A 14806-nucleotide genomic window follows, 5' to 3' on the forward strand; every position below is an offset into this window, starting at 1 on the left:
TGGAGTTCAGGCTTGAGAAACAGGGTAGGGGCTGGCAATATGGGATCTGGAATGTTTTAAAAAATGTGGGTTGTGCACCCCTCCCCCAGGTTTAATGTCTAGTGTCCCGGGTGATTCTGTCCAGCTAGGAGAAGGAAGGCCTGGGTTGGGATCTGAGTGGTTTCCAGGGTTGAGGGTCAGTGTAAAGGTTCCTGTGGCACTAGGTTAGGGGCTGGAGGAACAGCTGTAGAGGCCAACGAACTGAAAAGTTACCAGGGGGTAGAGGGCGTGGCTGAGGAGGCTCAGAGGCAGGACACTGCATCACTGGTAGCCGGCTGTGGACTGGGCAGCCAGGCAGCTGCAGAGAATCGTGGGGGGGCGGGGGACGACTGCTGAGGCCAAATCAAGGGGCGGGCAGGAACCTGAGCATGCTGTGCCCTGGGCAAGTAGCCAGTGGACAGGGATAGGTGGAAGGGGAGCGCCCAGAGGGTTGCTGGCGAAGCCGTGCAGAGAGAAGCATGGATTCTAAAGCCCCACGGTTAGGACTGGCCGTGAAGAAAAGGAGGGCTGCCCCCCTTCATCCTGGAGGCAAGGAGGTAAGAGGCAACGAGGCGGCAGCCTGGAGCTGCTGGACCGCACAGCGGCTGCCCCTGTCTGGGTGTCACTCTGCTGAAGGAGGGAGGGGGCAAATAGAGAGTCTTGGGAAACTTCTGAGTGTCTGGAAGACATTGGGGCTGGTAGTGTGACTGGAGACAGCAGTTGCCCAGCTGAGGTACGCTCTGTCAGGTGCCCAGGTGAGCCACAGAAGGTGAATGGGCTTTCTCCGCGGACTCAGTGGGCGTGTGTTTAGCTTTCTATAGCCAAGGAGTTGGGTGGCCAAAACTGCAGCCTTTGCAGTCCCAGAAGTTTAAGTGGTGTGTGGCAGGGCACGCCTTTGCATTGTGCACAGTGCTAAGCAACAGCTCTTCTCCTGGTTTCTCTGTCCTGTGGTAGCTCCGAGGCACACTTCACATCGTGTCCACGTCCAGCACCGAGGCTTCTGTTTTACCCAGGATGGTCAGTGGGTCTGTTTTGCTGGATGTGACCCTGGGTACTGGCTCTGCGTCCCTGTGACTGTTGTGCCTGGTACAGCACAGCAAGGCTCCCAGGTTACACCCTTGTAAGCCAGGTGCTTGGAACCTCCGCTTGGAAAGCATATGAGTGGCTGGCACCCAGTGGCAGCAAGGTCATTGTCACTGTGTTGAGGTGTTGGCATGTTCTGTGCTTGTGACCTACCTTGTCACACTCAGGGACAACCTTCCCTTCTCATTCTTGCCTCCTCTCAGCTCCCCCTTCTTGCTGTCTGTCTTGTCCCACCCCCAATAGTCCAATTTCTTTGAAGAAGTATTAATAGAAAGCAGGGATGGCTCCATGGGTATTATTTGTTTGTCTTTCGAGACACGGTTTCTCTCTATATCCTTGGCTGTTCTGGACTTGCTTTGTAGACCAGGCTGGCCTCGAACTCGCAGAGATCCACCTGCCTCTGCCTCCCTGAGTGCTGGGATTACATTATAGGTGTGCACCACTTTGCCTGACTCCTTGGGTACTTAAAAAATAAAAAGATTTATTTTATTTTATATATATATGGGTATTTTGTCTGCGTATACATATGTGCACACCCTGTGCATGCCTGGTGCCACAGATGCCCTAGAACTAGTGTTCTAGACAGTTGTGAGCTAACATGTGTGGGTCCTGGGAATTGAACCTGGGTCCTCTAGAAGAACAACCAATGCACTGCTGAGCCATCTCACCAGGCCCTCACAGTAGACTTTTAATGATCCTGGGCGTCTCTTTCTGTGGTCTCTGGGAAAGTGTGTTCACAAGGCTGGCCTTGGGTCTCCTCATGTCCTTGGGAGTTGCAGGTTTTGGGGTGCTTTGGGCATTTTGTTCCTGCCAGGTGCTTGCTCTGAGATGTATGTCCTACTGCTCCCTGTTGTGACACAGAGCCCCTCGGACTCTTTGCAGCTGTCTCTTTGCTGACAGTGACTGCCCCTGCTGGAAACCCTGGGGCAGGACCCTGTGTCCTGACCGTCCTTGGGCACTGGGTACTGTGTGCAGCCTCACCCTTCAGCCTTATGGGCTCTAAAAGTTGTTTGAGCAAAACAGCGTATTTGCTCAGTAGAATGTTGCCCTCTGCTGTTTCCTGGGATCTGGCTGTTGGTCTGGTGAGGGCAGCTAGCTATAGATGACACCTAGTAGGGCTGTGTTTGTTGGGGTTGAAACAGCTCGATACAATTAGGCGATGGTTTTTACTTCCTCTCCCTGTTATGTGAGAGCTGCTAAGCCTAGATTTTAACAAATACCCATCTGCAGTTAGGACACATTGAGATGGTTTGAGGAGAAAAAGCAGACATTTGCTTGGAGCGAACTAACCTCACACCTTTTCCTGTGCTGTCTGTTGAACCCAGGGACGCACGTACTGGTCAGGCAGGCCTTCCACTGCTGAGGGAAGATGCAAGCCAGTACACGTTTTGAGCTTTGTTTTTATTATACAGAACTGCGAGCCTTGTTTCTCTGATCTCATTGTTCTTGGCTCTGCTTGGCTTACCCTGCACATGCAGGCGAGGAGCAGCCTGGCCCTCTCACAGGAAGCAGACCAGGGCCACCAAGGCCCCGGTCAACACACACAGTGCTCAGGTGGGATGGAGGACCAGATGTGGCTCTGTGAATACTGATTCCTCTCCTCTGCTCTCTCCCGTAGAACCTGAAGGCTGACCCAGAAGAGCTTTTTACCAAGCTAGAGAAAATTGGGAAGGGCTCCTTTGGAGAGGTGTTCAAAGGCATTGACAATCGGACTCAGAAAGTGGTTGCCATAAAAATCATTGATCTGGAAGAAGCTGAAGATGAGATAGAGGACATTCAACAAGAAATCACAGTGCTGAGTCAGTGTGACAGTCCATACGTAACCAAATATTATGGATCCTACCTGAAGGTAAGGCTTAAAATACCACGGCTTCTCATTACGCCGCGCTTGGCTGGGCCGCGAGCGCGACACGAAGGTCTCTGATGACGGCGCAGCAGGCTCGGAGCAAGGAGAGATGCTTGACCTTTGCGTTCCGAAGAGTCTGGCTTTGATGGGGTTATTATCAGAAACGTTACTCATGGGATTTTATTTTTGGTAAAAAGCACTTGGTGTTGACATTCTCTTTCAAAGAAGCTGCTGCTTGAGTGGAACGTTGTTGAAACTGTTAATTAATTTACAACGGCAGCCACTAGTGACTCACAGGGCAGCTGTGAGCAGCCATGGCACCTCTTGCTATCCCAACACTGTTGTGTCTTGATGGTTTTATTTGCTGTGGTCTTAAGTTGGTGCTGCTTTTGGTGCTGCTAGAGTTGATTGTGTCGATGAGGTCAGCTAACGTGCCCTCCTGCGAGTTGTAAGAATGCCAGGTAAGTGAACAGTCACGTGAGGCAAGAGCAGAACCTTGCTGTGGGCCCTGCCTTTCCCCTTTCTTCCAATGATAACAAATTGTGTTAATACGTAGGTTAACAGGGTCGCTGAGGCCATCAGAAAGCACAGATAGTTATGATTCATAATGGTAGCAAAGTTATAGTCTTGACCTAACAATGCAGATAACTTTATGGCTGGGAGTCACCACAACATGGGCTGTATTAAAGAGTCACAGCGTTAGGAAGGTTAAAAGCCACTGTGTTAACTTGTTCATCATGACCCTGCTTGGAGGCTGTGAGGGTGCACAGCACAGGACCATGATGGCCCTGCTTGGAGGCTGTTAGGGTGCACAGCACAGCACCATGATGGCCCTGCTTGGAGGCTGTTAGGGTGCACAGCACAGCACCATGATGGCCCTGCTTGGAGGCTGTGAGGGTGCACAGCACAGCACCATGATGGCCCTGCTTGGAGGCTGTGAGGGTGCACAGCACAGCACCATGATGGCCCTGCTTGGAGGCTGTGAGGGTGCACAGCACAGGACCATCATGGCCCTGCTTGGAGGCTGTGAGAGTGCACAGCACAGGACCATCATGGCCCTGCTTGGAGGCTGTGAGGGTGCACAGCACAGGATCATCATGACTAGGAAAGCTTAGGGTATGTTCAAGCCCCTAGACAGGGCCTGTCTTGCTGAGCTCATAAAACTAGTGTCCTTAAAACTGGAGATTTAGAACAGGACAACTAGTTAAAAAATAATAATAATAATAAGCAAGACCTCCTGAAATGAGTTTTGTGGAAGCCAAAACTTTATACATAAAAGCAGACGTTTGCTGAGGAATGCGGCATTGGCTCGAGGCCTGTTCTGTTTCTGACTGACTGCTGGGCACATCTGCACTGACATCAAAGGAGAGGAGTGTAGGGTTTGGTTCTTATGGAAATGTAATGATTATCAGTCTAGGCTTGGAAATTTTGAGAGCCATTGGCTCACCAAAATGATTATTAGGAAATAAAATTTAAGTGGTAATACTATTTTGTTGTTAACTGAGAAAAGATGGCACTATATAGTTGCTAGCTCGCCCCTCCCTCCCTCTCTCCCTCTGCAATTATTTGGCTTTTTGAGGCGGGGTGGGGGTGGGGTCCCTGCAGGTGTCATACAGGGAACTGAACTACGTGAAGAGGTAAGAGTGAAAACCTGGTGCAGATTGACTTCGCTAACCTGGATCAGACTTTGGGTTGTCTATAGCAGGTGGCTTATTACCCATGTATTTAAGCCCAATATAATTTGGAGAAAGGGTTCCTGGTGTAATGCAATCCCCATTGCACATGGAAGCATAATTACACTGCAGCTCGGGGAGCGCGTCATTCCTCCAGGAGGATGGGGTCTAGAGGCACATCACCTGCGTAGCTTCAGGGCCAAGGGTCTGCCTGGTCTCCGTCATGCAGACATCACGGGAGCCATTTGGGCTGTTAGCCACCTCTGGCCTTGGTTGTGGGGGGCGGCTCTGGCTTCTAAGGATGACTTAGATCACAAGCCACTCTCGTCCTAGTGGTAGGGGCTTGATATGGCCCAACAGACAACCAGACGAGCATGCTGCTAATCACATCCGGTTCTCAGCGCTCTGGTTGGAGGGCAGGGTTCCCTCTTCTCCCGTGTGCTGAGCATTCCTGGTTTCTCTGGGGTCGGTGCAAGGATCTTCATGTTGTGATCTCAGCACTTTGGAGTGACAGTAGTGACTAACAGGGTTAGATGTCACTGGGCTTGAGTTACCCGTCATTCATTTTGCTGTGTGGCTGCTAGTTATTTTTTATCTTTTAAAAAAAATCCCTGCTTCCTCATCTGAAGAGTGGAAAAAATCATGATGCGTACTTCATGGTTGCAGAGATTAAGTGGAAATAAAGTATGTGAAAGTACTTGCTTTCACCGCAGGGCTGTTCTTTCCTTTCTTCTTTAAGTCTCTTCTGGTGTGTTTTCAGTGAGGGTCACTTGCAGGGAGTGTTCAGTGAGGTCCGAAGCCAGCAGGAGGAAGCTTGCCTGCAGTACAGCGAGTGTTGGGAGGGACAGCTAGCTCTCGGCCACGGGGAATACCAGGTCTCGTGTGAGGAAGCCCCACCGATGGTGTCAACCATCAGTCTGGACTGGATTTCAGTGAGCTGCTGGTGGTGCAAGAACCTTAAACTGGAGCCAGGCATGGTGGTGCACACTTTTAATCCCAGCTCTCGGGAGGCAGAGGCAGGCAGATCACTTTGAGTTCTCGAGGCCAGCCTGGTCTACAAAGCGACTTCAGGACAGGCTTAAAAAAAAAAAAGAACCTTACACTGTGGCCATTTAACTGGATGGTTATGGGTGACTGTAAAAACCTCTTGCTGTTCTTTACTACCAGTCTAGTTAACCTAGATTTTAGCAAATATCTGTCCAGAGTTAGAGCATTTTGGAGATAGGGTCAGGGAAGAGTGGGGTTTTTGCTTAGGGTGAGTCAGTCCTCTTCTCCTCCTTCCCTCTCCGTGCCAGGTGAGCCACAGCCGACCCATCCCACCGTGGGCAGTGCCATTCCCTAGACAGCGGCTCCTGGGCCGTGCAGGTCGGGATGCATGAGTTCAGTTGTCTCGGCTCCTGGCTGGATGTGACCAGCCCTGATTGCCCTGCAGGGTGGACTGGAACCTGGGACTGTGTGAGCCTTACATAACTCATTTTCCTTACAGTTTCCTTTGTCAGGGTATTTTACCACCGTGGAGATTAAAACCAGAGCAGCTGTGCAAGAGGAAAGGCAGCACAGCACACCCAAACTCTCCACTTAGGCCGGGGGTAGATTCCAGGTCATTTTACCCACAGATTCACCAGAAATTAATACTGAAAAGGCCCCTGGTGAGTTCTAGGAAGGACCTGTTGTGGGTGCAGTCCACACCTGACTTTAGGTGGCTTTTCTCAGTGGTAGTCTTCGGACTTGCTGGCTTGTCTTTTCCACACCTGCCCCAGAGGAACCTGGTAGTTTTCCCTCGGATGAAATGAAAAGTCAGTCACGGCCTCCAGGAAGGAGACAGAAAGATGTTAGTGTAGGTGGCAGAGTCTGTCCTGGCCTGGGCTGTGCCCCTCCAGCACCTTACACTTTCTGTTTTTGTTTTTGTTTTTTTGGTTTTTTTTGAGACAGGGTTTCTCTGTGTAGCCTTGGCTGTCCTGGACTCGCTTTGTAGACTAGGCTGGCCTCGAACTCACAGCGATCCGCCTGCCTCTGCCTCCTGAGTGCTGGGATTAAAGGCGTGCGCCACCACGCCTGGCTACCTTACACTTTCTGAATTAGCACAGCAGAAGATGCCCAGCTCCTGTGCATGACCTCCTGGCTAGTCTCATGTGACCTTGACACAGCCAGAGCCATCAGTGTGGGAGAGGGAACCTCAGGTGAGAAAATGTCCCTACCACACTGGCCTGCGAGCAGTTGGGCACTTTTCTTGATGGGGGCGGAGGGGCAGCTCACGTTGGGTGTGGCCTCCTCTGGGCTGCTGGTCCTGGGCAGGCTGAGCACGCGGTGAGGAGCAAGCCAGTAAGCAACTGCCTCCATGGCCTCTGTGTCAGCTCCTGCCTCCAGTTCTGCTCTGTCTGACCTCCTTTGATGGTGACTGTAAGTTGTAAGTTACTTTTTTAGGGTTTTCTATCACAGCAGTAAAAACTGACTAAGAGACAGTGTCTGGGGGAGCACCCTAGTGGACACCCTGTGGTTCTCGGCCTTGGCTGCATTGTGTTAAAATTTAAGGAACATTTTTATTCATGGAAGAATTGGTCTAACTGTGTGGAAAATGGATCTTACTCAAACCTGCCTGTTCACCTTCATTCAGCCCTTCCTTCCAGCGATGTTTCAGAAAGCCAGTGCCTGTCCTGGTCTTGAGCATATTGAAGAGTAGTGGTGGCTGTTCACTATGGAGACCGTTTCAGTTCAGTGGTGTCTGGTCTGTATAGAAGTCTACACCTAGACAGTCAAGGGGATGGAGAGGTGGCTCAGCGGTTAAGAGCACTGGCTGTTCTTCCTGAGAACCCGGGTTCAATTCCCGGCACCCACATGACAGCTCACACCTGTCTGCAACTCCATGATCTGACATCCTCATGCAGACACTGATGCAGGCAGAACACCAATGCACATAAAAATAAAAATAAATAAATTATAAAAAAATTCTTACCCAAGCACAGATTATCTTTTATTTTCTTCCTTATTTCCAAAGACAGAATCCCATCTTGTTTCTATTGATATGGAAGAAGAAATAAGGCACTGCTTTAATATTATTATGTGAAAGATGATTTAGTGTTCATTGGGACTGGAGTCATGGCACCAAATTTAAAGGACGGAAGAGAGTCACAGCACTCCCACGTGGAGCAGTCCTGTCCAGTGCCAGGGCGCTGTGTGAACCACTGAACTGTGTTGAGTATAGTGTTGTGGCATTCTTCCATGCTGCCTTGGTTCCCGCTGACCCCCAACCCACCCTCCCCCGACTGCAGGTCCAAGTGCCAACGTCTTGTTGTCAGTGCTGCTGGCTTCTAGTGAGTGGAGGTCTGGCATGGTCTCGTGTATCCTGAGAGCACAGGAGCACTCTCGTGCCAGAAGTCCTTCTGTTGAGAAATCTGCCTCCAGCAGGAATACACGTCTTGTCTCAGGAGCCCATTATGAGAGAAACACTGTTTCCCTGCTGACGTTTGGGACCTGTGATTCAGAGCATATTTAGACAGAGAATCTCGGAGAGCACCCAGGTTGTGCCCCTGTGATTTCCGTGGCTAGACTGGCTGTGTGCTCTGTAAAAGCAAGATGGGTCCATACTGCAGCCCCTGGGCCCACACCAATCCTTTGCACGTTAGGCCATGAGCTTGGACGTCCAGGTGTCATCTGGAGGTGATGGGACAGGGTGTCAGCCGCTAGTCTGTCAGGTAGAGGAGGGCTCAGGGCGACCCCAGTGGGCTGAGCAAGGGAAGCTTGTCCACAGCACAGTGGCTTCATACATGTGTCCTGGGCCCTTGGGGGCACTGGTGACTCTGCCTGTGATGGTGGTGTGCACCGCACCAGGAGGGCTCCTCTCTCTGATGCCAGTGGGCTGGGAAGCTTGCTGTCTGCAGTGGTTACTTTGCTGTGCTGAAGGCTTTTTTGTTGTTGTTGTTGTTTCCTTTTTTTTTTTAAGCTATGTTTTTGTTTTTGGTGTGGGGATTGTTTTTTCTTTTTTCTTTTTTTTTAAAAAAAATTATTATTTATACAGTATTCTGCCCCCAGGCCAGAAGAGGGCACCAGATCTAATTATAGGTGTTGTGAGCCACCACGCGGTTGCTGGGAATTGAACTCAGGACATTTGGAAGAACAGACGGTGTGCTTAACCACTGAGCCATCTCTCCAGCCCAGGGTGATTGTGACATAGAACCTCGTGTAGCCCAGGCTGGCCTCCATCTCCCGCTCCTCCTGCCTCTACCTCCCAAGTGTACCACAGATGAACATGGCATGGCACTCAGTCCTGAAGCCGGCCTTCTCTGTAGCCGGAGGCTGCGGGGACCCAGCCGCATCTGTGACCTGAGTCTCCATTTCCCACTCACAGCTCTCAGAGGAGGGAGAGTCGAGGTTTTCAGATGTTGGGGTCCATGGCATCGTCATCACCGACCTATGTCAGATCTTCTGTCCCCGTGTCTGTAGGAGACAGAACATGGGCTTGTATGTTGGGTTGTTTTATTTTATTTTCCCTGTGGCCTAATTTGCCTCAGTATTCACACAGTAAAACTGTGGCAGACAGTTGTGTGTGCTTTAACACGTGTGTAATTCCCACAAGCACCTGTGTAACGGGGTGTAAAAAACAGCGCCGGCGTCCCAGACAACCTGAACAGCTGGCCGGCTGTCACCAGACCCCGCCTGCTATTTCCAGAGTGTCCTTGAAGAAGCATCCCCACAGCGCGCAGCCTTTTGCTTAGTGGCTTATTTCAGCTGATACAGGGCATGGGGGACTTAGTCACACCCAGCCATCAGTTGTTTCTTTGTGTCAGCCATAACGGTATGTTGAAGGCTACTCTGGTTCTTTCGTGGGCTTGATGTTTATGGGTGTATGTTACCATAAAGATCCACATACTGTTTTTGTATAAACCCAAGTTTTTCATTTCTCTCATCATAAACAACCTTAAGTAGTATTATTAAGTCCCGTCATTCAGTCCTTGTGATTGCCCATAGTGTCTGCGTCCCCCTGCATTCCCATCAGCACTTGGTATTGTCAGTATTTTTTTGCTAATCTGTTTAGCAGGAGTGGGTCGGTTCTTTGCAGTAGTTCGAAGTTGCCTTTCCCTAGAGGGTAGGCCTTGGCGCACCGTGCGCATGGTGTGCTGCTTTCGTGGAGCACCTTGGGTGTGGAGCTGCAACGCAAGAGCCGTTAATAGCCATGCGCTACCAAGTGGTGTTCAGAGGGATTCCTGGGTCGGATCCCCCGACAGCAGTGCGCTCCCATTTCCCTCCCTCCCTCCCTCCCTCCCTCCCTCCCTCCCTCCCTTCCTTTGTTGAGCTATAATTTATGTGTGAGACATAGTTTTGCTCCTTTAAAGTGTAAAATTTAGTGGTTTCTGGTGCATGCTTAGAGTTTGGTAGCTGCCACCACAGTCAATTTAGAACATTATTTTTATTCTGGAAAGAAATTGAGTACTTCTCATAGTTGAGCCCAGACTCCAGCAGCCACTGGACCAGGAACTATCCATAAACATTTTGTGTCAGGCTTTGGCTTGCTGTAGTGATTTCAGAGTCTGTGCGTCTGATGGGAGCAGGTGTACTTAGCTTTAATTGCTGGCTGTGTTAGTCATTGTGTTGGTGTGGTGCAGCATTCAAGAACCAGGTTAAGGTGAGCGGAGCTTTGTTTCTGTTTCCTGCATCAGGTTTGGACCACAGTTCTTGGGGAGCAGAGTTCCGTACCTTATGGGTGCCAGGAGGCTGACTGAGAAAGGAGGGCGCAGCCCGAGACCTGACTTCCTCCCCCAGCACCATCAGCCACGAGCCATGCAAGTGTGTGTGTGTGTGTGTGTGTGTGTGTGTGTCTGTTTGGATATTTCCGTGGTTCCCATTTTCTGAGTGGGAATAACGTTGCTGTCAGCATTTGTCTATATTTTGTCCTTTAGACAGTCTTTGTTTCTATTCATTCCCTTTGGCTGTAGCCTTAGAGTTGGGTATCAGGTCCCATAGAACACTCGTTAGCCTTTCAGAGGAACTGTTGTTGCGGCTGCTGCTGTCTTCTTTTGAGCTAGCCTTTCACTGTGTGGCTCTGGATGGCCTAGAAATTATTATGTAGACCAGGCTGGCCTTGAGCTCCAGAGCTTAGCTCCTCTTTGCCTCCTGAGTGCTAGGATTAAAGGAGGGTCTTGAGTAACTTTTGGGAAACTATCCAGACTGTTCTGCAAGATGTTTATAGTGGTGAGTTGTTTTAACCCTGGCAGATGACTTGCCATCCATTCCCTCATACAACATTAATTGAGTATTCTTCACGCAGACCAGACTGGCCCTGGGACTTGACTCTTAGCTCAGGGTGGCCATAGTTAGGACCTGCCTTCCTTGATCTCTGCAGCCGGGACTCTGTGCCTGTCTTAGGGTTTACTTTGTAAGCCTCACTTAGACACGGCCTCGTGAGGCTCTGGCTGGCGTGGGAGGATTAGGATTGGCCCTGATTGCTGCATGTTCCTACGTTCCCACGCTGTCTGTGGCCCTCTCTGGACCTCACCTTCCCTTCCTGTGCTGTGTGGACTGCTTTACTGAGCTGTCGGTTATGAATCCAGGTGATGAAAGGAATTTAATATTGTACCAAATTCTCTATTATGTGGTATAATATTGTAACAGATACTATCACCTTTTCTGGTTTTAACCAAGTCTGTGCCTTTGCTCAGGTAGTTAAAATTGGTTCAGTGTCCTGGCTGTTGACAAGAGGGACCCCTTTTCAGTCCCTTTCGCTGCCTCCTCTGTCCAGCCGCTCGGTCTGTCAACACTCCCCCCCCCCCCCCCCCCCCGACTTGTTACAGATGTGCCCAGCAAACCACCGTGTAAACGCTGCATGAGCTGGATGGTGAGTTCTTGGGTCAGCCGTTTGCTTTTGGCTAAAGCTCCTGCAGTGTGTGTAGCTGGGGTCTATTTCCGCCTCACTGAACACACAGGGCAGATGCTCCCAGTGTATCAAGACTTGCTTCTCTCAGGTACTTGCTTCATTTCATGTGTGAAGAAGGCTCTAGAGCTCGAAGGCCACCCCCCCTCACCCCACCCCCTCGTAGTTATCTCCATGACTCCTGCCCCGGGGTCACATGTTCATTTGTTGCTGTTTGCTGCGCTTGCCTACTGCTGTCTGCCATGCAGAGGGAACATGAGGTGGCCTTGCCCACAGAACCACTTACAGATAGTGAAGCAAAGCCGGGTGAGCAGGAAGGTCACGGGCAAAGGCCAGTCAATTCTGCTCGGTGCACACAGTGAAAGGTCACATCTGGGGCAGGAGGCGGGGAGATCAGGGTTAGTTTCCTGGATCCATTTCTGAAGTTTGTGAGGAATTAGACAGCAGCTTCAAGAAAAAGGCCTTTGATGGTGTTGGAGATGTTAGGTGGGGGTCAGAAACACCAGGACAACTTGTAAAGAAATTGAACCTCCAGAATGACTGCGAAAGCCACCCCAGAAACTCCTGGCGACGAGTGGGGGCAGGCCTGCTGTTATGTTCTAGAGAGTGTGGGTTTTTTCTCTACCTACACTTCATTTTTCATTTGAAGGATTTGCTCCCTGAGCCTTTGAAGGAGCTGGGTGCAGCCCCCGGGCTCTGCCTGCCTCTTCCGACTGTCTCCTAGCGAGGAGGAAGCACGGCTGCTTGTCAGGTCTCACAAGGTGTTCTTCATTGTGGTTGTGTGGTGCTGCTGCTCAGTACAGCGTCTGCTGTGGGTGTGGTCGTGTGCAGTGAGGAAGGGTGGCCACTGGAGGTCAGCAGGGTCAAGGTGTAGGAACTGCATGGGAGGATGCAGTTTGGCAGTCCTGAGACTGGAGGCTGGCAAGAGGATCACATGTTCAAGTCCGCCCTGGCGTCCTGAGAAAAAGACCCTGTACAGACAAACTCTGCAGTGACGCTGCTGATGCTTATGTCCCACTGTGGTGCTGTCAGGCACAGCACCTGGCATTATGTACATGTAACCTAAGGGGCTGGAGGTCATACCTGCAGGGTCCTGAGCCAGCTCCCCATGGAGCTCTGGGACTGATTGCTGTTGGAGCTTCAAGGAGGACATGAAGAGGTGAGGTTCGTCTGACTCCTGGAGGCAGGCTCTCAAACTCCAGACAGGACAAAGGGCCACAGAACATTACATAGGAAGCAACTACTGAAATTACCTCAGGGTGAAAATGAAGCTGTTTCCTGGGTGGGAGAACACTAAGCTGGGAGGAATTCGTCAATGTCGTGCTACTTAAGGGAGGAGAGAGCGCCGGTTAGCGCACCTGAAAAGTCTCAGGAGCAGAATCCGTACCTGAATGGCTTCTGAGTGTCACTGTCACCCTGATGCTTTTCTGTCAGGACTTGTGCTGAGTTTGTGGGAAGACATTCCTGAGGTTTCTCCCGCCTGGGGTGGAGTGGGTGGGTTCATGTCCCCTGTAGGTTAGCCGTGGAGCTGGGAGTCTTGTGCGTCAGCCCTTTCAGTGTGGCCAGTCTTTGCCCTTATATCTAGTGTGTGACTTTGTCCCTCCAGGCCTTCCCTGTCTGCACAGCCCCTCCCTGCTACCTTCCCGGGTCATGCGCCGTTTCCTGGGCACGCTCTCGGCAGGAGTACTCTGGCGCAGCACCTCCTTGGCCTCAGGTCTTGAGCCACAGCATCTCTAGCAAGCCTCGGGGAGATTGACATTGGACCTGCCTTTAAGCAGTCAAGTGTTGGACCCTGGGTTTTCTGCCTTGGTCTCTCGAGTACTGCCACTGTGGATGTGTTCTGTCCCTGCTGCTGAGCCAGGCCCCAGTGAACCAGCTGCCCCTCTGTCCGAGGGACTGTTGAGAGCAGGGTAATCTCTACACTCAGAGCACAGGGCGGGGCGGCAGGACCACGACACTGCAAATGCACTAACTCCTTTTCCAGGAGACCGGGCTGTGGTCCAGCCATGTTCACAACTCCTTGATGTAAATTTCTGGGAGGCAGACATAGACGGGTGCATGCATCCGTCCACATGGAAATGCTGTGTAGAAGCAGATCTTAAGAGAGTTACACAGGGGGCTGGAGAGATGGCTCAGTGGTTAAGAGCGCCACCTCCTCTTCCAGAGGTCCTGAGTTCAATTCCCAGCAACCACATGGTGGCTCAAAACCATCTATAATGTAATCTTATACCCTCTTCTGCAGATAAAGCACTCATATGCAATAAATAAAATAAATAAATCTTTAAAAAAATAGTCAGACAGTAGACTAGTGATGGCCAGAGCTTGGCTAAGGTGTGGAGGGAGGAGAAACTCCAGCGCTCCAGCGCATAGGAGGGGAGCTGTGGCCGACACAGTTCACTGGACTTTTCTAGATGGGCAGCAGAGGTGGTTTTGAGTCTTTTCCCCGGTGTGAAGGAGTGATCTGTTGTCTGAGGCGATAGAAACACCAGCTACCCTGGTGGCACCGGTTTGCCAGACGTTGAAACTTTACAGCGTCTAAGTGTGGGCAGTTATAACACGTCACGGGGAGTAAGGATAAGAGCTTTATGAGGGTGGACATGTCAAGGATATGAGGTCGTTATTTTAAGCTGTTTTCAAGGAAAGCTAGTGGGATTTTCTGACGGAGATGGAGAGGAAGCTGGGCAAGACCTCTCCACAGCCTGTGCTGTCAGGACTGTGGCCTCTCTGGTTGTACTCCCAGGACATGACTCGCAGGTGTGCTGAGGAAGTCTGAGGGAACACTCTCCCGTGTCTGCTAGGCAGCTCTTGCTGATCCTTTCAAGTCTCCATGGGTGGCTTCCTGGAGGCTCCTAGTACTTGGCTCTGCCTTGGTAGACTAATTACGGCTTTGTAATCCTAAGTTTATCAGTGCTTTCTTGAGAGTCCCCCATTCTGTCTTGGTGGATGCTACTGTTTTCTTAGACAGTAACAGCCTTCAGGGTTGAGAGCTTGTCGTAGGACTTGTAAGCCAGCAGATCACAAAACTGGCTGGCCTTGATCTTAGCCCTGTATCCTAAGGCTGCAAGTCAGACTGTCCCCAGGGCGCACCTAGCAGCACTGCTGACTAGTTGGGCAGGGCTTGATCTGAGCATCTGCATACCCCAGCTTACCCTTTCCTTTGTTCCAGGCTTTAACAACAGCAACGGCAATAAGCCCCCCGAGTCCTTTAGTTCCTCCCCTCTTAGAACGTTGCTTCAGAGAGTATCTCCACAGGAGTTAGCAGATGGCTGGCTTGCTAAAGTGCTCTGATACCTGAGTCAGGACCCTTAGCCTGCGCCTGCC

At 51.0% G+C, this 14806-nt stretch overlaps 1 protein-coding gene across 1 annotated transcript in view; it reads left to right on the plus strand.

Moving 5' to 3' along the window:
- The window catches only part of STK24 (serine/threonine kinase 24), a 92879-nt gene that overhangs the window by 49613 nt on the left and 28460 nt on the right, over positions 1-14806 (plus strand). The window contains exon 2 of the mRNA XM_084767094.1: positions 2720-2950. Within this exon, the coding sequence (XP_084623220.1) occupies positions 2720-2950 (231 nt within the window). The remainder of the gene's footprint in view (positions 1-2719; positions 2951-14806) is intronic.

This window comes from Acomys minous (assembly GCF_964271855.1).
Source record: "Acomys minous genome assembly, chromosome: 18".
NCBI classification, from domain to species: Eukaryota; Metazoa; Chordata; class Mammalia; order Rodentia; family Muridae; genus Acomys; species Acomys minous.